Source organism: Dunckerocampus dactyliophorus, chromosome 10 (genome assembly GCF_027744805.1).
Source record: "Dunckerocampus dactyliophorus isolate RoL2022-P2 chromosome 10, RoL_Ddac_1.1, whole genome shotgun sequence".
Classification (NCBI taxonomy): domain Eukaryota; kingdom Metazoa; phylum Chordata; class Actinopteri; order Syngnathiformes; family Syngnathidae; genus Dunckerocampus; species Dunckerocampus dactyliophorus.
In genome coordinates this window covers 25,581,210-25,604,213 of record NC_072828.1, presented here as the reverse complement: position 1 = coordinate 25,604,213, position 23,004 = coordinate 25,581,210, and the positions used below count along the sequence as shown (strand labels likewise).

The window sequence follows — 23,004 nt, the reverse complement described above, 5'->3', positions numbered from 1 at the left end:
AACTGGGGGGCTCTAATAATGTTAAAAGCCGTATTTAAAAACAGGTTTTCTACACTCTAAGTACAAAAATATTAATTAACATGTTGGAATCCCATTTATTTAGCCATGTTCATGCCTGAAAATGTTTCATTTGAGCAAAAAATATGCACAATTTGCTTAAATATGCATATTGCCTGACTAATAATGAATTAATACATTGTTAAAAAACATTTTAAAAACTGGAGAGCTCTAATAATGCTAAAAGCTGTATTAAGAAGGTCATAAACTGGTTTTCTACGCTCTAACTACAAAAATATTCCACTTTTTTGAAGAAGGAATCCTATTTCGCAGAAATTCACTTATCACGGACGAGTCTGGAACCAATAAACTGCGGTAAACGAGGGATTACTGTATATATTGGTCAAAATTCTAAATGAAAGAGTTCAGATTATTTTTGATGTCAAAGCAAGAATTCTATAGCTTTTAAAACATATGTGATCTTCAATCTAAGGTCAGGAGTGGCAGCCCCACGACAAAATGGAAGCAAGTGAAAGAAGTGCAGAAAAGTAATGAGGATTTGTTATTGAAAGCATAAAACGGTTTGAATGCAACCACTGACATGTTGCCCGTTTAGACTGTGTGTTTTGTACTGTGACAGGAAACTGCAAAGCACCTCTATACCAAAGAGGGAAACCACAGCAGGCTGTTGCTTCTCTTTTCCAGGAAGATCAGAAGTTGACTTCGGCACGTAAGTGAATTAACTTTCATTAAAACGTACAATACAATCTCAATCGTACATGACTAAAACTTGAATTCCACCAAAAAAGTAACAGTATAATAATGTTTCAACTCTGTGAATCACAGGCTTACTGTTTTAGTAACCACAATTCAAAGACGGGATTTTTGTTTTCGGCATTTCACATGTAAAGGGAATGTTTTTTTCTGTCAAGTGCGATGAAAAACAGCTGCTGACAGGGCCACATGACCTAATACAATATTATGTATTTGTAACAATCTAACGCAATGTTTAAGTGTGGAGTTGAGTTGCCAGCCAAAACAAACCTAAAAAACTTCTCGTGACTACTTCTAATTCAACTTCTCATTTAAGTAACCAAAGCAACACAGTAAGAAAGCATAAAAATGTCTTGCAGCAGGAGTTGTCCTTTATCCAGAGCGTATCATTGAAGCACGGCGCCATTGCAGATGCGGTGACAAACACATAGCCGGAGATTATTTGAGTTATGACTGTAATACAGTGTTTAACCGCAATGATTTCCTATTACGTTCTCATGTCAACATGAACTTTTCACAACCGTGTACCCATTCGGACATTTGACCTGATGTCATGTCCACCTCCCTGAAAAATGAAAGGATGCAAGGGCCCCTTTGATATTTTTTAACCAACACAAGTAGATATGCTCAGAAGTTGGATGCATTTCAAGTAAAAACTGCATCTCAGCTTTGTCATCGGTGAAAAAGCTTATTATTAGGATGAACCTTGCTCTTTTTCCCCCCCATTTTTGCTGCTTTTTAAAAATTATTTAAAACATTTCAACTCTCTTCTTAAATAATTTTGTACATGTTATTCTCGTAATATTATGATATTATCATAATATTATTATTATTATATTATTATGATAATATTACTTTTCATTTTTGAAAAATGACAACTTTAGTTTGTTGTGTTTGTTTCTCATATTAGGAATTTAAAAATTTTGTATTTCAGCTGTATGCTCATTTTCCTCATAATATTACAAGTTTATTAAAATACGTCTATTTTCTCTTAATATTTTGACTTCATTATTATTTTTTAATTTCTGTTGTTTTTTTAAATGTTCCAACTATTTTAACTTTCTCTTTGTAAATTTTCTTCTCGCAATTATGACTTCTTGGGAGAATGAACAGAATAAGAATTTCATTGCATAGTATAACTGCCTGTTTTACTATGCATATGACAATAAAACTCTTGAATTGAATCTTGAATAATATTTTGACTTAATTCTCGTAACATTACAGCTTTGTCTGAAATCCAAATTTCCAAAAATGACAAATGTATTCATTGTTTTGTTTCTCATAAGAGCACTGACGTCTATTGACCAATGTAGAATACGACATTCACAAGTTGAATGGTGGTCTTAATGGCTTATACTGTATTTTTACTTTATTTAGCCATGTTCATGCATGAAAATGCTTAATTGGGGCAAAAAATATGTACAATTTGCTTAAATATGCATATTGTTTGACTAATAACAAATTAATACATTTTTGAAAAACTGTTAAAAAAACCTTTTAAAAACTGGGGCGCTCTAATAATGTTAAAAGCTGTATTTAGAAGGTCATAAACTGGTTTTCCACGCTCCAACTACAAAAATATTCCACTTATGAAGAAAGAATCCCATTTCGCACTTATAACTCACTTATCACGGTTGGGTCTGGAACCAATTAACCGCGATAAACAAGGGATTACGGTGTATATTGGTCAAAATTCTAATTAAAGAGTTCTGATTATTTTTTTTATGTGAAAGCAAGAATTCTGTAGCTTTTAAAACATGTGATCTTTCATCTAAGGTCAGGAGTGGCAGGTTCATGACCCTTGACAGGTTTGAGATTTGACAGCCTTGTATGGTATGTAAAAGTTCATCAATCCAATCAAAGGAAATAACTATTTGCAAGCAAAAAACAGATTTGCAAGGAAAAGAAGACTTGCAAACAAAACTAATGGATTTGCAAGTAAAAAAAACCAAACAATTCACAAGCACAAAATGTATTTGCACACAAAAATAATGGATTTGCAAGAAAATCCGGAAGTTTCATTTGCAACTGTCAAAAGTTTTGGATGTGCCTCCCAGCATGCTAATCTCATTCCCTGTTGTGGGCGGGGCCTCCTCTGGAGGTATAGGTCTCGAATATTGGCTGCCAACTTTCTCCCTCAAGAGAGTGAAAATACTAAAGGCAGTCAACATAGAACTACTCACCACTGGAGAAATTGGTACTTATATGGTTATTCTGAACTTCCATCTTCGTTGTATATTCAAAGCAGCCCTTGCCTTTATTACTGTATGCAAACTGTTGCATCGTCTGGTCCCTGTTACTGTTCAGAAGGAACCAAAGACTAGACGAGCGAATAGCGCTAAGCTAGCATGCAAAAATAATGCTTATTCATGTCTGATTACGCTATCTGTAATAAACAACATATCCTGAGCTGCGTTAAAGGTAAACTGCACTTTGTTTTTTAATTTTGTCAATCATCCACAACAGTGGTCCCCAGTGGGGCGGGGGGGAGAGATTATTACATCACTGTTTGACGTGTGTGGTAAAAGGCAGTGCGCTAGCATGAATTAACTTGAGACAAATGTGCACATTAGCACTCAATAAGTCATCAAAACTTACCTTTATGCATTCCCACATAGTATCAGCATTTGACACCCAATATGAGGTGAAAGAAAAATGGTAAAAATACAGTAGTAGTCTATCTGTGCGGCATGAGATAAAGTTAGCACACGCACAATGGACATGCAACAAGTGAGACGGATGTAACAGAGAGAATCCGGCCACTTTTCAAAATAAAACATAAAAAAAATGAAATAATGGAAATTATTTTATCTTTCTGTGTGGCCCGGTACCAAATGACCCACGGCCCGCCCGGGGTTTGGGGACGACTGATCCACAATACTTGTGTGAAACTTGAGAGCATATAGCTTCCCTTTTCTGTGCGTTCTAAAAGAGAGAAAAACAGTTTGCATGAGGGAGCTAACGACGCACATGTCATGGGACACACCTATTTCGACTATAAAGCCCTCTCAAAAACCTCCAACAGCGTCTTATAGTTTTATATACATGCTGTGACCATGCACTACGAGCAACTTTACTGTTGCAAATCCATTATTTTTTTCATTTTTGTTATATGTTATTCGTTTTTGTTATTGATTGGATAAGAAGACACATAAAAAGCCAAGATTTTAACACGGAAAACGGAAACATTTTCAGGGACAAAATGGAAGCAAATGGAAGTAGTGCATAATAAAAAATAAAAACAATAAAAAACAAAACAAGTGAGAAATTGTTATTGAAAGTATACAACAGTTTGAATGCAACCACTGACATGTTCGGGTTTAGACCGTGTGTTTTTTTACAGTGACAAGAAACTGCAAAGCACCTCTATACGGAAAAGAAAAACCACAGCAGGCTGTGGCTTCTCTTTTCCAGGAAGATCAGAAGTTGACTTCGGCACGCAAGTCAACAATCGGAATCATACATGACTAAAACTTGAATTCCACCAAAACATAACAATTTAATAATGTTTCAACTGTCTAAATCACTGACTTACTGTTTTTGTCACCACAATTCAAAGGCAGGATTCTTATTTTACGCATTCCACATGTAAAGCATGTTTTTTCGGTTCAGTGCAATGAAAAACTGCTGCTGGCAGTGCTACATTAACTAACACTTGTCCTTTTTAGATATTTGTAACAATCTAATGCAATATTCATGTGGGAAGTTGTGCTGCCAGCCAAAGCAAATCTCCAAAACTTGTGACTACTTCCCATTTAACTTAAGTAATTCAAGTAAAAAGTAAGCAAACATAGAAATGTCTTGCAGCAGCAGTTGTTCTTTTTCAAAAACACATCATTGAAGCACGGTGCTACGGCAGACGGAGTGACATCCATGTTGCCTGACAATATCTGAGTTATGACTGTAATAGTGTTTAACCGTTCTCATGTCAACATGAACTTTTCACAGTCCAGCACCCCTTTGGACGTTTGACCTGAAGTCATCTCCCACCTACTCAATAAACATAAGCACACAATGAAACATCTTAGTTTGATTAATTATTATATGATTAGATTTTTTTGGAAAATAAATTCTTTATAGAAGAGCATATCTTCCATAATTGTCCCTTCGTGAATGGTACGCACATACTCCAGGACGTGTGCCAGGCTGGTGTGCAGTGTGTAAAATTCACTGGCTGATATGCACTTGAGTAGCTGTTTTAAACGTTTTCCGCCATTTCATATATTCTACTTACCCGGAACTAAGTTCCTGAACTTACGGTGTAGAAGGGGCTAATTGTGGTGTGAGTAGGCCTTAATCAGGACAAAGCTTAATCAGGACAAAAATCCTGAATTCGCATAATTTCATAGGTTTATCCTTGGCTAATGCCTCTTTCCACACATAAAAACTGATACAACCATAACAACTTGGCGGTGGAAACAACTACAACAAATGATACTGAGTTAATTGTATCCTCAGAAGCATCCATGGATCTCAGTGAGGAGGAATTTACTCCTCTGATGGTGAGAGACCGCGGAGGAAGCCAGAGGTCCAGTACAAGCACTGGCCCCGGTTTGCAAGTACACCTCTACTTCCTCCCTCTCACAAAGAATGCATCAACAATACACATATCAGCTGGCCACGTCTCTGCTGAAAATATCTGCATCGAAGCAGCCAAACGATGCGGTAAGAAGTTAACCTACAATATGTATTCTTCACTTGCTGGTAAAACTTTTGGCTCTTTTTTTCAATGCTAAATTTGTTTTATTTCTCCAGAAATTTTACCAGTTTACCAAAGTCTTTTTGGTTTGGCGTCTGATGACCTCTCATTCTGGTATCCTCCGTCACACGTGTTCAAAACAGAAGAAAACGTACAGGTCCGCTTCAGACTCAGGTAGATGTATTTAATCAGCAAATACCTGATTTTCTGTACAAAATAGCTGGTTAACTGGTAAAATTCACCGGTTAACTTTTTTGCAATGAACCATTAAGAGAGCAATTTTAAGTACAGTATATTCGTATAAAGGCATAGGGAGACAGTGGAGTATAGCACGCTGCACTAAATATCATAACAATAGCCATCATTTTTGGACAGTAACATCGCTTGTGATAAAGTAAAGGTCTGTGGGGAAAAAAGCCTGTCTGCCAGTCAAGATGTGAAAGTGAATGACTTTTTTTTTTCTAATATGCAGGTATTTCTTTGGAAACTGGTATGGACAGGGACCAAGAATGTCATACCGCTACACTCTGACCAGAGACAGAATCAGTCCTGTGCTTGACTACAAAGTCATTGACTATCTCTTTGCCCAGGTAAAGAAAAACATCTTCATTTACATGCGTATTCAACAATATACTTAACTGTTGTTTCATGGTCATTTTCCCATGTCAATTTTGAGACACGACTTAATGGTTTACCCCAAAATCCCTGTCGTGCTTCAATGTTTAATGTTTTGAAAATGATTTTTAAATGATTGTTCATGTCTATGTTACTGATATCTTTGGTGGTATAGGTACGAAGTGACTTTATCACAGGCGAGGCAGGCGTTACTCCACCTTTGAGCACTCAAGAAGAATGCCTCGGACTTGCAGTGCTGGACTTGTGGAGGATGGCAAAGGAGCAGCATCACAGTGTAAGGGATCTCTGCAAGATTGTCAGGTATTGACATAGACACAGGTGTCACTCCCTTCGAAGGCGGCTTGTAACAGTCTCACAATTGGAAAGTTCCAGATTCAATCCCTGGTTCTCCCTCAGTTTTGTTGTAGTACCCTTGATGCACAAATGACGTAAGCGAGAACGCTACTACAATATAAGGCAGACTTTGTATGTGGTCTAAATTTTCAAAGCTTCCGTGTAGCTCTTTTGACTAAATTAGCTGCCACTGAAAAGGAAAATAACGTAAGAATTGTATGCACTCTTCCCCTTCAGCTACAAATCTTGCCTTCCGAAGTCACACCGCCACGACATCCAGAAACGGAACCGCCTGGACCGCTATCGAATCAGAAATACTCTCAAGCGTTTCCTCAAGAAACTTGGAAACTGTTCAGTGGACGAGTGCAGCTTGAAACTGAAATACCTGGTTGAACTGGCTGGAATTGTTCCAACCTTAGGAAGTGAAGTCTACTGTGTGAGCGCTGGTTCTTCCCATTCCAATGGAATGTTCACTCACGTGAGGGTCAGTGGTGAAACTGGCATTCAGACCAGTGGAAGTTGTCAGCCTGATGGTTCCTTGGTGAGACCAACATTAAGAGGCGTTTAGTTGTCTTGTTAATGATGATTATAATTGTTATGAACTATAATTGAATAATAAGTAAATTAAAAAACATCAATGATAGTCTTCTTTTGTAGGAGTGGCAAACCTTCTGTGATTTCCAGGACATAATTTCTATCAGCATCGAAAGGATATCCCATGAGCTGGTATCCCAAGACAGCAGGATGGTGACAGTGACTCGTCATGATGACAGATGGCTGGTAAAAGATGGCATTGTCCCTCCATATCAAAACAACCAAAGATAAAACCTTTGTGTTCATATCTGACTTTGCTCCAAAGGAAGCCAATTTCCAGACTCTTAAAGAAGCGCTATCCTTTGTGTCGCTTGTTGATGGCTACTTCAGACTGACCGCAGACTCCAGCCACTACTTCTGTCAGGACGTTGCTCCTGAAAGTATTCTGGAAGGTATCAAAAACCACTGCCATGGTCCAATCACGTGAGTCCTTTGACGAATAATTCAATTTTTCTCCAAAGAAGAGTGTGAATGACTATACAAATATCGCCAATCAGATCAGAGTTTGCAGTCGACAAATTGAAAAAATCCGGTTATAAAGGTGGAACATTCTTACTCCGACAGAGCCCCAACATCTTTGATAACTTCTTCCTCACTGTCTGTATTCAGGTGCTGTAAATCTTCTTTCTATGAGTGTGATGCCCTATCTGCCTACCAAAGACATTAGTGTGACTATGTGGCATTTTTGTGCTTTCAGACATCGCTTGGACTTGATTACAAAGACTGTCTCATCATTAAGAATGATTTCTACCATCTTCCTGGTGTCCAGCAGTCCTTTTCCAGTTTGAGAGAGCTCACCAGCTTTTACCAACAACATAAACTGCTGCTGGATCATGTGCCTGCCAAGCTTGTCCATTGCTGTCCACCCCGACCCAAAGGTCTGTTGCTACTTCCATAACATAATGACATCTGTGAATATGCTTTACTAAGCATATCAAAAGCTGAAAAACAATTGTTTCCTGATCCCTCTGTAGAGTTCACAAATCTCATCATCATACGCAACAGCAGCTCTGTAGAGGCTCAAGGGTCCCCAACACCTGAGAGGAAAAAATTTTGTCATATCCAGTTCCACATGATCAAATATGAAGACCTAAAATGCGTAAGTTGTCATACTCTACTCAGAGAACAAAGTGAAGTGCCAAGTATGAAACTCTGCACTAATACAATTTGTGAAATTCTAAACTAAATCGACACGTTTCCCAGCACTTATTATTTTGCTGCAGGTACGCTATTTGCGTGTGACTCAGACTGATTTGTGATATTAGATTAGAAGTACAGTGAAACTTTACAGATGGTTCGACTCAAACCGTACGTACCGTAACTGTAACTCTATCTTCCCATAAGAAATGATGTAAATTCAATGAATGTGTTAAAGACACCCAAAAATGTTAACACAAAACACTTTTAAAGGGATAGTTCGGATTTTTTTACATGAAGTTGGATGATATCGCCATCAGCAGTGTACTACAGCAACAGTGACTTACTCCCCCGTTTGGTCCCGTGAGTCCAGTTCTGGACGGAGATCCATAACGAGGAACATAATTCCGCTTAGTTGCCGGGGCCATTTTACTCGTATTACTCTTATAAACGCATATTGTTTTGAGAAGTCTAACCCTTTACTTCAATGGCCCCGGCAACTAAGCGGACCAGAACGACCAGAACTGGACTCACGGGACCTCCGATGGGGATGTCATACAACTTCATGTCAAAACATCCGAACTATCCCTTTAATACAGAACAATTGTAGTTTTACATCCATTTTACCTTGATTGAAGACCTTTGTTGACAAAGACGGCGATGATGAGTAGCGAGGGAGAAGAAGAGAGCTCGTTGATAATATTGGCTCTAGTTCTATTTCCTGTTCTGTGGTCAACACCTCTTTCACCATTACATGTCTGTGATAACATCACAAAACAACCCCAAAAATAAAATAAAATGGTTAAGTAGATCATTTTAAGATAATCACATTTTTTTAGTTTTATGAGATTTACTGAGGTTGACAGTGGTTGAAGTTTTTTTGTGGTCTATCATTGTACGATGTGACTGCAGAGGTGTTCAGTCTTTGCGAAGTCTAATATTGGTCCTGCATTTCTTTACTCTTCCTATCAGGGTGAAAGCCTTGGACAGGGATCCTTTACTCGAGTTTTTAAAGGCTCCAAAATAGACATTCGTGATGGGGAGAAACATGTGACGGATGTTCTACTGAAAGAACTCATTGGTGTTCACAAGAACTGCTGGGAAGTAAGTTTAATCTGATCAAATATTGTACTTTTACACCATTAAACCTAGGATGTTCACTTGTCTTTTCTGTCACTCAGTCATTTTTTGAAGCTGCCAGCATAATGAGTCAAATCTCTCACAAGCACCTCCTTTTGGTTTATGGCATCAGTGTTTATGGAACAAAAAGTAAGTTGAAAACCAGAGGCAGGTTCTTCATTTGCAGCATTTTTGTACATGCTGATTGAATTGATGGTTTTTGCTTTGCAGATAAGAACCCACATTTTTCAAGACTGTACACTCATGGCCAAAAGATTTGAGAATGACACATATTAATTTTCACAAAATCTGCTGCCCCGGTTTTTATGATGGCAATGACTGCATATACTTAAGTGTCATGAAGAGTGATAAGATGAATGGCAATCAATCGCAAAGTCCCTCTTTGTCATGAAAATAAATGAATCCCCAAATAAACATTTACACTGCATTTCAGCCCCCCACCAGCTTCCATCATATTCTCTGGTTAACATAGGTGAGCGTGTTGACAAGGACAAAGGCTGGAGATGACTGTCATCCTGATTGAATGAGAATAACATACTGAAGGCTTTACAAAGGGGACTGGTGCCTGAAATCTTTGTTTTTCCTCTGTTAACCATACCTGCAAGGAAGCAGGTGCAGTCATCCTTGCTTAAGACTAAAAGGGCTTCACAGACAATGACATTGCTGCTAGTTGGATGGCACCTAAACCAATCATTTATCATAAAATTAAAAACTTCAAGGAAAAAGGTTCAAATGTTGTGAATAAGGCTTCAGGGCAAGAAAGTCCAGCAAGCGTCTGCACTGTCTCTGAAAGTTTATTTAGCTGCAGAATCGGGGCACCAACAGTGCAGAGCTCAGGAACGGTAGCAAGCAGACGTGAGTGCATCAGCTTGCAGAGTGAGGTGAAGACTTTTGGAAGATGGCCTGACATCAAGAAGGGCGCATAGAAGCCACTTCTTTCCAGGAAAAGCATCAGGGACTGGTATTCTGCAAAAGGTTTAGGACTCCTGAAGCCTGGGGTACAACCATTTTTCTCTTATGAATCCCCTTCCTGGTTGTTCGGGGCATCCAGAAAAAAGCTCGTCCAGAGAAGAAAAGGTGAGCGCTACCATCAGTCCTGTGTCATGCTAACAGTAAAGCATCCTGATATCATTCATGTTGCTTCTCAGCCAAGGGAGTAGGCTCACTCACAGTTTCGCTTAAGAACACAGCCATGAATACAGAATGGTACCAAAACAACCTCCAAAACTTCTCCCAAACATTCAAGAACAGTTTAGTGAAAAACATTGCCTTTTCCAAAGGCAAAAAAGTGGCTTGGGGAACAACATAGTAACATCTGACAAAAAGATCTAAAAACATTGAGGCAGCAAACTTTGTGAAAACCAATACTTGCGTCATTCTCAAACCTTTTGGCCTTTTGACTGTATGATATTAAGGAATAATGTTACATTATTGGTTAGCCTTGGTTTAGTCTGCTTTATTGCTGCACATCTGCAAAAAAATACAAATATGCATGGATGATTATCAGAGCTGGCAGGTCCAGAAAAATTCATTGTCAATATATTTACGGTATATTAAAACGAGTTATTACCATTAACACTTAAAATGGAAAAGCTCTTATTTTTGTATATAGTTGTGCATATAGTTGTATATAGGTATTTTATATAGCTTTTGTATGTATATTATCTTACATATTGAAGGGTCCCAGACATGAATCAGCTTTGCGTAAATATGTCTTATGTTGTTTGTAATTATGTTCTACATTGTTTAATTTTTTTACACGAACAGTAAATTAGCAAAAATTACATTTATAGTTGATGGCGTCACCCGTGATTAATGAACTATAAAATGTAATTTTTGCAAATTTACCGTTTGTTTTCAAAAATCAAACAATGTAGAACATAATTACAAACAACATATGACATATTTAAGCAAAGGGACTCTTTAAAGATGAAAACAATGTCATTCAGTTTATTTTGTAATTGTATGTAAATCGCTGATGGAAATCAATATAAAATATAAAATCTCGCAGAGGGCGCCACTTTGGGTAGAGCCAGCTCTGATGATTCAAGCTTCACCTCGCATGACCACAGCTCAGTTTTCTTTGTCCCTTTGCTAACTTGTGAGTGCAGCTGTTAAAGCAAACTTCTTTGCAGACATAATGGTCCAAGAGTTTGTAAAGTATGGAGCCCTCGACCTTTATCTGAAGAGGGGGAGGTCCGTGTCAGTGAGCTGGAAACTTGACGTAGCCAAACAACTTGCCTGTGCTCTCAACTTTCTGGTGAGAAAAAGGTTTCAGATGTAGATCATGGCATGTTGAAAAGCATAAACGACTGTTTCTGAAAAGCAATCATCTTACAGGAAGAAAAGAACATCGTTCACGGGAATATCTGTGCAAAAAACCTGCTACTGGCCAGAGAAGGTGACATATCTAAGGGCAGCTCTCCTTTCGTCAAGCTTAGCGACCCTGGTATCAGCGTTGCAATGATAAGCAGAGATGGTAAAGAACAAGGGCTTTTCCATACATTTCCAATAGATGTCATACATGGGGGAAATATTGTATGAGCTCTATTCCACTGCACAATTGGCAACACATTATCATTTGCTATTGATGCATACATGCAGACGTCTGTGTGGTATTCAGTTATCCTGGACAGAATTCCCTGGGTGGCGCCTGAGGTACTGAAGTCCCCAGACAACTTGACTCTGGAGAGTGATAAGTGGAGCTTTGGCGCCACTGTGTGGGAAATCTTTAACAGTGGTCATGCTCCGCTGCAAGACTGGGACCTTGAACAGGTGTGCTCAAATAAACAATCATCAAGAGCAAAATTTATAACAACGTCCATCTAGTAGGGCCAGAGCCTCGGACTGCAATGGCGTCAAACAAAGTAGCTTGGCCTGAAGTAGATAATAGAACATACTGTTTCCACAATCTGACAGCAAAAATTAAACATTCCTACTGCAGAAGCAGCAGTTTTACAAGGGCTTCCAGCAGCTGGCGCCCTCTCAATGGACAGAACTCGCTGAGCTGATCAGCAAGTGTATGAATTACAAGGCAGCCTTCAGACCTTCATGTCGCAGTCTCATCCGTGACCTCAACAGTCTCATCACATCAGGTACTGACGCTGAAAGTACAGTTCTTCATCATGTAGGTCAAGTTGCGGTCAGCCTACCTAAGAGACCAATTTATGAACAATGCCTACCATGACTGAGATTTTTTTTCTTGTTTCATAATAGACTATGTGATACTTCACGCCACTGAACCTGTCGCACTGAGCCCAGTGTATCGAACATCTATGCATAACCAGAGATTATTTGAGGAGCGGCACCTACGTTTCATCTCACTACTGGGAAAGGTAGGCATGACCCCAGTGTTGTTTTTCTGGGAAAAAAATGGTGGGGGAAATATATGTTGAAATATATATACAGTAACCTTTCGTTTATCGGTTCTGCAAAAATTTCCGCAAAGCGGGATTCAATATATTAATAAATGGCATATTGTCGTACTTAGGTTATAGAAAACCTGTTTATGACTTTCTACAAATAATTTTTACCATTATTAGAGCCCTCTAGACATGAAACAACACCCGTATAGTCAACTTTACACTCATATTACCCAGTATAGTAAATATAATCAGAGACAATAAGCCATTTAAGACATAAATAAGACTTGTGCTCGCGTGTGTTTCAATAAATGTCTTCCGGACATGTGAATTTTTGGATTAATAATAAGCTGTAGTCAACCATGAAAGAGCGATCATTTCTTAATACATTTTTGAAAAAACGCAACACATTGAGGCAGTGATGTTCGAACAGCGATGGAGCGAGAGATGACTGTAACTTCTTTGTCTCTGTATTGTTTTACAACGTCGCCCATTTTTCGGTATGTGGCCCTTGTGGAAAAAGTTTGGACAACCCTGCTTTAGACTAATACACTATGTGTGGCGTTAACGTAATTTCAAATTATTTTGGCCTTATTTTTATTTAAAGTCTGTTGAAAAAAAAAAGCACATATCCCTGATGGACGAGATTAAAAATCCCTGCTTTGATTTCATGTACACATCTGAGCTAATGTCTTTTTTGCTTATCCCAGGGAAACTTTGGGAGTGTTGAACTGTGTCGTTATGACCCACTGGGAGATGACACAGGTGAGATGGTTGCTGTAAAGAAGCTGCAGCCCAGTAAACATTCAACCCTGGAAGACTTTCGCAAGGAGATCAAAACCCTCAGCATGTTGCACTGCGACTACATTGTCAAGTACAGAGGAGTCTGCTACAGCATGGGTAATACAAATGTCTCAAATTATTCAAAACAGCGTTTTACATCCACGATAATAGTTAAAATGTACAGCATGTACCAGTGTTAGAAAGCCCACAATTTCTACATGTTTATGTCTTTATGCTTCACTGAGTGAATGTTTTTTCGTCAGGTTTGAGATTTTGCACTTTGTTCTGTGGTCCTTGAATGCACCGTAGCTGTGTGCTCTGAGGCGACACAATGTTGCCGGACAAACAAACACAAATACGACGCTTAAGATTTTTTTTTTTTTTTACCCCGTTTGCCAACCATGGCAGAGCTCTGCACTCGACTGAGTGCTAAGTTGTTCATGCCTGATTTGTATATTTCACTGACAGTTTGACCTTTGCAGTGCAATACAGCACAATGTTTTGTTTCTGCTCTTAATGTGATTTTAAAAGTAGTTCAACTAAAATGTAAAGATGACCGGTTTGGATTCTTTTCACAGGTCGTCAGGATATGAGTTTGGTGATGGAATACTTACCCCATGGAAGTCTTATTGGATATCTACAAAACAACAGACACATCATCATCATCAGGCGCCTGTTACTTTTTGCATCACAGATATGTAAGGTGAGAATCAAAGATAAAAACTTATAACTATAATATATATAAACTATAATAAATGCTTACTGATTCCCATAAAGGTCCAGATACATTTATTTTCACATTTACAACTGGCCTTATGAAGGCCACCATATCTCCAATGTGGTTCACAATAAAAACACATTTGGCATCTCTATTCTAGGGAATGGCGTACCTGCAGACTTTACGTTACGTGCACCGTGACCTGGCAGCCAGAAACATCCTTGTGGCTAGTGAATCACTGGTGAAAATTGCAGATTTTGGACTGACCAAGATTGTTCCTTTGGACAAGGAGTACTACAGAGTCACAAAGCCTGGAGAGAGCCCCGTCTTCTGGTAGGATTCCATATGTTTTAAAGCAGTGGTTCTCAACTGGTGTGGCTGCGGGCTCACAATCATCTAATATCTTACATATTTCATGAAAAAAACCCAGTGAACCCTAGTGAGGATAGGCGGCACAGAAGATGGATGGAAGAGATGCAATATTGCACAGATTGCAGTTTTGCAGTGTACAAATGTCAACCAGATAATGATTCAATCTTGTTGATGAAGGTATGCCCCAGAGTCCATCAACGAGTCCAGATTCTCCCAAAAGTCAGACGTCTGGAGTTTTGGAGTTGTTCTTCATGAGCTTTTTTCCTACTGCGATACAAAATCCAGCCCCCAAAAGGTGAGATTAATTACCCAGCTTTAATATTGCTTAATACCGTGTTATGTTTTTGTTATTAATCCGTTCCAAAACTGAAATTTAGGAACACCGAAGCAATTTTCCCCGTAGGAATCTCCGTCAATACAATTAATCCGTTCCAGACACCAAAAAAATATGAACAAAAATACATTTTCTAGAGAATAATTTAGTGCAGAAAATAATGGGAAATAATTATAAACCTCCCTCACTCGATTGCGTTTTTTAAAAAATAAATGATCGCTGTTTTGTGTTGGGTTGACTATGGCCTACTATAAGTCCAAAAAATTAGAAAGACAAGTCATATGTGGTATTGTGGTCACTACTAGGCATCAGTATTGTTACACTGATGAGACATTGCCTTACATTACATTCCTTTAACTTTAACTTCCATGTGGAAGTGGTACGTTTTTTACGTCTTATTCCCCACTCCGTTTCAAGCCCTTTCTTAAGTTTAGAATAACTAAATTGGATTATTATAAATTATTATGTCTTAATATGGCTTATCGTGTCTACTGTATTAAGCGGTTATTTCATGTCTAAAGGGCTCTAATAATGGTAAAACTCCAGGTTTTCTATGCTCTAACTTACAATTAACCGCGATAAACGAGGGACGACTATAAATGACAAAGGAAGTGGATAAATGAACATCCCTTTTACCTTTACTTTAATGCCACAAGATTCAACGTACCAATGGGTAAAGTCCAATATTTTGCTATGTGCAATGTTGTGCAATAACCGAGAGTGTACAAGAACTGAGGCAAAATTTTGCCCAAAACCGAATCTTACAAAAATTGATTCGTTTGGCTTTGTTTGCATTTAAACAGTTATTAATCATGCATGTTTCAGCTGTGTATGCAGGAAATTGGAAACAGCGTGCACGGACCATCCATTTCAATGCATCTTCTAAGTATCCTGAAGAATAACTGGAGGTTGCCTCTTCCTCCCAACTGCCCACCGAAGGTAAATCCTGCTATTTGCTCAAATGAATCCAATTAGAACGTTCATAATACGCACACATTGTTGTGATGATTTAAAAGCCTTTGACCAATTCATGACAGAGGCCACCAAAGTGACCACGGAAGTTATTCTTAGCTTATTTGTGACAAATCAGTGTAATTGTTTTCAGTCTTTTTAATGGGATAGAAGAATCTCAATGTTCTGAGCTCCTGCTTCAATGTCAGTGTTGCATTGGGCAGTGTAATGATGTCAGGGGGAGTTGTGCCATATCGGAGGTCTGCATGGATGTAGGCCTAATTACATTACATACCCATTTGCCTCACTTGTTTCACGATCAATTCCGCACAAATGATCAGTCATTTAAGTCCCGCTAAAATGCATACAGTCTCCCTGAAAAATTAACTGCAAATGTTCTCACTGTCACACAAGGTCTACAGTTTGATGACACAGTGCTGGACGTACAACTTTGAGGAGAGGCCATGTTTCTCCAGCCTGGAGGATCAAATTGACAGCATCATGCGAGAAGAGAGAGAAAACCTGAAAGGGTAACTGGGAGAGCAGCTTGTCGCATCACAAAAATGGCATATAACACCGTAGCAGTATCAAAATGGTTGAAAAACCATTCAGGGAATGAAGTCATCTACTTTTGTGGTACTTTTGATGAATTGTCTTGAGAATAAAGTTTTAGTTTGTCATCTTGTATTTTGCACATTCTATGATATGGAAGTATATGGTTGAACGGTGCCTTATCTATCCCAACCTCAAAGCAATACTGACGTTCAAAATATGGATAAAACTACAGCCTACAGGGTTATAAATACAATGTTGTCACACAGAAATTTCACAGACACAAGTACTGTATGGTAAAAATGAACGACAGAAAAAACGAACAACATGTTAACAACTTACAGTGGCAGATGGACACGGACTCCGGGCCAACTAGCAAAACACCCGCATGCAAGTCCAGGCCAAGGACACTTGAAATTACCAGGATTGTCAATGATTGTCAAGTCGGCATTCACTTCCGTAGTACGCCCTGCGCGGGTTTGGCCACCATGATGGTGAACAGAATCCAGAAACCTTAGTTTCAACGCAATACAAACGTTTCAAACAAGAGGTTGGGGAAAAACAAACCACGAACATTTGTCACACGTCATTTTTTGACTCATTTGATTTTGAACATATGGTTGAGCTTCAAAGTTGAATTGCATCGCATTGAATCCTCTCCTACAGTGTAGTTTCAGATCAATGTATCAGTTTTATTTTTCCATATGAATGTAAACAGTGTAGAATTGATTGCAGAGGATGTTTATTGGCCAACACATAATGATAGGGCAGGCTAAACCATTATAGAAATCCCATCAGCCTTGGAAGGCATTATCCTTTTCCAGCAAGCCAGTCACTTGTAGATCCATTAATTGCAATTCCTAGATGTCAAGGAGAGTTCTTAACAGTACAGTAATCCCACAAACGGATTGTTTGTCAGGGCAACCTGTCATTGAGTTATGACAAGATATTTTCAACATTAAGGAATGAATCATTTAGAAGAAAGAGTTACATTCCTCAATATCAAACAATGGAGTATTTTTTGATAGAAATTTGAGCTATAGGTTTTAATTGCATTGGTGTCGGAAATAAGAACATCATTTAGGTAAAGTTCATCCATTTTATTTGTAGATCTACGTTTCTTCTCCAAGCTATAAAAATAATTCGAATTTTTCTCCCAATTTGGCTTTTATTTTATAAAGGCCCCTCTAGCCTTTTCGACGTAGATTTTATCCATTTGATCTCTAAGTTCATTTAATATGCATTTTTCATTTTCACTTATAATGGGTTTCCTAAGACTCCTGTTGATTTCACTTAGAATATCTTCATATTTGCAGGTTTTTTACCAAAACCAACAGAAAAAAACTGCACTCATGTTTCAGCAAGTCCCATTTCTGAGTAGCAGTAACCCCCTCCATTTCCATGTGCCTGATTATTATTTCTTTAATGGTTTGACAGTACTATTTACTGTTTAACAAGGAGCATTTTAGTCTCCAATAACCAGTGTTACATCTACTACCTTGTTTGGATTCTGATGATAGCAAGTAAATCCCAGCATGGTCAGTAAGGGGCGCTGTTGTCATGCCACATGAGTGTAGAACTAGAAGTCTGAAATCAACTTTGATATCCTAGACATATGGTTTTGGAACCAAGTAAATGCATAACATGTATCTGGGGCCTAGTAAAGACAAGTTACTACAGAAAGGTCTGATTATTGGATTAATAATAGATTCATCATTTCTTTGTGGAAACCTGTCAAGTTTAGAATGTGGAGCTGAGTAGTACTTTATTAATCCCACAGCAGGGAAATTCACTTGTTACAGCAGCAAGCAAGATACGCAAGTAATCTGACATAGTGACTACAGCATGGTTCAGGTGGTTCAGGTGTTGTAGAGCCTGACAGCGGTCGGTATGAAAGACCTGCGGAACCTCTCCTTCTTACACCGTGGGTGTAACAGTCTGCTGCTGAAGGAGCTGCCCAGGGAAACAACAGTGTCATGTAGCGGGTGACAGGTGTTGTCCATGATGGATGTCAGCTTAGCCAACATCCTTCTCTCCCCCACTTCCTCCACGGAGTCCAAAGGACCGTCAAGGACAGAGCTCGCTCTCCTGATCAGTCTATTGATCCTGCTCCTGTCCCTGTCCGTGCTGCCCCCTCTCCAGCAGCCCACAGCATAGAAGATGGTTGAGGCCACCACAGAGTCATAAAAGGTCCGTAAGATCCTGCACACACCAAAGGACCTCAGTCTCCTCAGCAGGTGGAGGCGACTCTGGCCCTTCTTGTAGAGGGCGTGGGTGTTGACGGACGAGTCCAGTTTGTTGTTAAGGTGAACACCCAGGAATTTGTAGCTGTCTACCAACTCTATGTCCGCTCCCTGGATGTTCACCGGTGTGAAGTGAGATGTTTTCCTCCTTTGTCTTGCTGGTGTTGAGTTGCAGCTGGTTAAGCTCACTCGAGCTGACAAAGTCCCTGATGACCGTCCTGTATTCCAGATCATTCCCCTCTGAAACACAACCCAAAATGGCTGTGTCATCGGAGAACTTCTGGATGTGACACTGTGTGGAGTTGTGTGTGAAGTCCGAGGTGTAGAGGGTGAAGAGGAAATAAGTTCAATAAGTTCATTTTATTTTTAGATTATGCCAAGGGCCAATAAAAAAGCTGCCAGCTGAAAATTGCCCCCGGACCAAACTTTGAACCCCACGATACTAAATGCTTCACAAAATGCACTACTTTTGTGGTAAAATATAACATTTTAATTGATGCATGTGCTTCATGTTTATGGGCTGAGTTGTTATCCTATCTTGTTATCCTATCTAATTGAATCCCAGGACCATAAAGCTTTATCCAGAAGTGGACTTAGGAACCACATTTCAAAGCGGAGTCATGTATTCTGTGCCACATCAGATACATCTGAGCTGGGAGAAACCTGTGGACCAGCAGCACTTCCTTATAGTAGCACGGATCATATCCATCTTGGTTGCTGGAGGGGATGTGCAGTCCTGCTGTCTTCACCCCCATATGGGAGCTTGGTGCAAGTCCTGCTTTGGCCAGACACATCCCCATGTAAACATCATCAATGGGAAGAAGGGGAATGGAGCGAGACATCTTGGATATGACCAAAGCTGTGTAGCCTGAAAGCAGGAAACCCCCACCCCCACAGTAGGGAGGGTATGAGTCTGACTCCTGCACCTGAACGGGGATGTAGTACTTGCTCCCAGGTGATCTAATAGGCCCCGCATTCTGGATCAGATGGCCAGTGAAGAGGTGTTTGCTTCCACTGTTGCCTTTAAGGCTCTGGAGATACTCCACCATGTTGCCTGTGTGGGCAAAAACGTCATCGTCACCATTTAAAATGAAACGAGCCTTTGGACAGTTTCGTTCCATCCACTCCAGGAAGAGAACTTGCTTCAAAGTGAGGTTGTAGAACGAGTCAGTGAAGTCCCACTGGAGGATGTCTTTGTGCTCCTGTTGCTCTGCTTCCAGGAGCTTGTTCAGCCTGGTCTTTTCAAAGCCTTCACTCATTGTCCCAGAGACAAAAACCCTTCTGATCCACACGCCGTTGTGTAATCTCTCCTTAGCCCAGGTCTTACGCAGCACCTCTCGGCGCTCGTAGTTCACAGGGGAGCTTTTTATGACCAGGAGTAGGAAAACGTCTTCTGATCGATCAACTCCACCACATTTTTGAGGAAGGTCCAGTAGCATAGGGAAGTGACGACAATGCTGATAGTACAGAAAGTCTTTTATGCTAACGGGAAGAGAGCTGAAGCCTGAGATGTTGGCAACAGATGTGTTTCGTTGACAACTTGGCCAGATGAAGGCGTGGTGTTTGGCAGTGGGTGGTGGTATCTGATCATGATCCTCTCTCATATTATCTTGGAGGTGAATGGTCTTTTGGTCCATAACATTTTTAAAGACATGGAGGACCAGCAGACTTAGACATACAAGCAGCAAGAAGGCTCGGACTCTGATGGGTCTCATCCTCAAAACTCTGCTGAAAGAAAGCAAGACACAATTTATTATTTGCATCTACACACCATCTGAAACCTACTTCATTTGTTCTCTTAGTTTAGCTGTGTTCTGTGTTCTGCTGATATAATTATGGGCTGATGGTATGAATATGGCAGATTTAGACAAGGAATTAACAGGAACATATTTGTTGTTGACAGTCACTGAAAAAAACGGAATAGTTCGGATTTTTTTCATTTAAAAAAAATCCAAACTATCCCTTTCAGGCTTACAATGTTTGGTCTTTGCTGGTTGGTGTTTCCTGAAATGCACTCTAGTTGAGGAGATATTAAAGGACATGACATGATTAGACATTAGTGGTAGCAAAATTTCACAAAGCTCAGGTTAGCAAGTAGAAGTAGACATTGACTGGAGTGGGAAAACAAGGCGAGGATGACGAAAAAGAAAAGAAAAGTAAGTTTGAGCCCAAGCATGTAAAAGAGAGACAAGCCGGTGCGTTCAAGGTGTGCAGGCAGTGAAGACACTTTGAATAGTTGAGATTCTGAGAATTTCTTGCCACTACCTTATCCCAAACTAAAAGTTCTCGTGCCCCAAATTAGATGATTTAACCACTGTGACCTGGCATCAAGGCCCCTGTGTCTAATTCGGTTAATAAGTTCAGTAAAATTCAGTGACTGTTTAAAACAAGACAATCCACTTTATGGGCCCTCAGGACCGATGACGGGCCCATCCTCCTTCTCTATAAAGTACATTTACTTTATGACAACACACATTTACACACGCTCTTCCAAAGACATTTTCACCTTTTTATTTTGAAGCATTTATGAAAATACCGCCCTGGAATAAAAAGATCGATGTCAGGAAGCCATTGGCTGTTGTTGGATGAGGGATAGTAGAAGGCACATATATAAACACATATAGTACACCATAGCAAAGCAGTTACAGAGGCTATAAAATGGACTGAAGAGCAAAAGAGCAACACGGATTCTGAAACTCATTTCAGCTGCTTGTATCCGCAATCTCGTTCTTTCAGTCACCACCCAAAGCTCATGACCATAGGTGAGGGTGGGAACATAGATGGACAGGTGAATTGAGAGCTTTGCCTTCCGGCTCAGCTCTCTCACCACGACGGCCCGGTACAGGGACCACATCACTGCAGACCAATCCGCCTGTCGACCTCACATGCCAACATTCCCTCACTCGCGAACAAGACCCTAACATACTTGAACTCCTCCACCTGGGGCAAGACCTCACTCCCAACCCGGAGGGAGCAATGCACCCTTTTCTGACTGAGAACCACGGCCTCTGATTTGGAGGTACTGAGTCTCATCCCAGAAGCTTCACGCCGCAAACCGCCCCAGTAAACGCTGAAGGTCACAGCCCAATGAGGCCATCAAGACCACATCGTCTGCAAATAGCAGAAACAAGATCCTTAGGCCCCCAAACTGAACTCCGTCAACGCCTGGCTGCGCAGCCTTGGCGGAGGCCAACGTTCACCAGAAACAGGCTCGACTTACTGCTGGCAATGCGAACCAGGCTCCTGCTCCAGTTGTGCAAGGACCGAATGGCACATAGCAGCTTGCCACCAATCCCGTAGTCCCGGAGCACCCGCCACAGGACACTGCAAGAGACACGCTCACGTGCCTTTTCCTAGTCTACAAAGCACATGTAGACCAGTTGGGAAAACGCCCATGTACCCTCCAGTACCCTTGCTTGCAAGGGTCCAGTGTTTGCGACCGGGAAGCAAACCTGTAGCCGAGGTTCTGACAAACAGTCATACCCTTCTCTCAAGCACCCTGGAATAGACTTTCCCAGGGAGGCTGAGGAGTGTGATCCCCTATAGTTGGAACTCACCCTCCGGTCATCCGTGTCAGCCAGGACAGTCCCTCAACAGCCTCCTCGTTCACCCCTGGAGCTTTGCCGAAGCTTTGCCACTGGGGAGTGTTTTGACTATCCCAGATACCTCAACCACGGTGATGAAACTCTTGCTAACTCTGCAGGAGACTCCCGGGAATTGTCCTTTGAATTGTATGATTTTAGTATTATATGACATCATTTCAAAGCCGTTTGTAACTTACAGATGTCGGTTTATAACATCCTAAACCTTTGATCTTATGGTTTTATAGAATGTCATAAAGCAAAGGCAATAAATCAGCCTGGCTGAAGTTAAATCCCCTGGATTGTGATGTTTTTGTGTGTGTTGCACCTCGTCTTGCTGTGCCGATTATTGATGTTCTTGGGGTGGAACCACCGGGCCACACCTGATGGACTTGATAATCGAGCTTTCTGAAGCTATGCCATTTCTTGTCTTCAGCACATCGCCTGTTCCAATTGCTGGCTGTACCCGGAGGGTTACACTAGTTATTGTGAATTTCCAGAGTAGCTTCCAAGAAAAAAACAGCAGCAGAAATGTTTAAAAAAAAAAACTGCTGTAATTTTACGAGAATAAACACAAAATATTAAGAGAAAAAAAGTCAGTCTGATGAGAAAAAAGTCACAATTTTAGAGAACAAACGCATAATATTATGAGGAAAAATAATGTTTTAGTAGCATAGAGTCGAAATATTAAAGAAAAGACATTTTTTTTAAAGTTGAATTATGAAAACAAGCAAAACAAAATAAAGTTGTCATTTTTGGAAAAATTATGTTGGGGAAAGGGTCAGAATATGGGAATAA

At 40.0% G+C, this 23,004-nt stretch overlaps 2 protein-coding genes across 5 annotated transcripts; one reads left to right on the top strand and one right to left on the bottom strand.

The window, feature by feature from the left end:
• Positions 1 to 671: 671 nt before the first annotated feature.
• On the top strand, positions 672 to 16,957 carry jak3 (Janus kinase 3 (a protein tyrosine kinase, leukocyte)). Of its 4 annotated transcripts, none has more exons than XM_054790554.1 (24): positions 672 to 727; positions 5,230 to 5,436; positions 5,527 to 5,644; positions 5,943 to 6,060; positions 6,261 to 6,406; positions 6,677 to 6,980; positions 7,097 to 7,219; positions 7,299 to 7,456; positions 7,531 to 7,642; positions 7,731 to 7,911; positions 8,008 to 8,132; positions 9,143 to 9,274; positions 9,352 to 9,439; positions 11,446 to 11,570; positions 11,651 to 11,789; positions 11,934 to 12,085; positions 12,255 to 12,405; positions 12,527 to 12,645; positions 13,383 to 13,572; positions 14,034 to 14,158; positions 14,334 to 14,506; positions 14,723 to 14,840; positions 15,705 to 15,818; positions 16,245 to 16,957. In XM_054790554.1, exons 2-24 carry the CDS (start codon positions 5,238 to 5,240, stop codon positions 16,362 to 16,364), a joined length of 3,330 nt encoding a protein of 1,109 aa, XP_054646529.1. In that variant the 5' UTR covers positions 672 to 727; positions 5,230 to 5,237; the 3' UTR covers positions 16,365 to 16,957. The 4 variants fall into 4 exon arrangements, with proteins under 4 accessions (XP_054646529.1, XP_054646527.1, XP_054646531.1 ...); XM_054790552.1 differs by lacking the exon at positions 672 to 727 and adding an exon at positions 2,563 to 2,968; XM_054790556.1 differs by lacking the exon at positions 672 to 727 and adding an exon at positions 4,175 to 4,210 and having other exon boundaries at positions 5,527 to 5,627.
• A 1,499-nt stretch (positions 16,958 to 18,456) lies between these two features.
• On the bottom strand, positions 18,457 to 20,565 carry LOC129189157 (N-acetyllactosaminide beta-1,3-N-acetylglucosaminyltransferase 3-like). The gene has a single exon (XM_054790557.1). The coding sequence runs from the start codon at positions 20,386 to 20,388 to the stop codon at positions 19,219 to 19,221; it is 1,170 nt and encodes a 389-aa protein (XP_054646532.1). The 5' UTR covers positions 20,389 to 20,565; the 3' UTR covers positions 18,457 to 19,218.
• Positions 20,566 to 23,004: the final 2,439 nt, after the last annotated feature.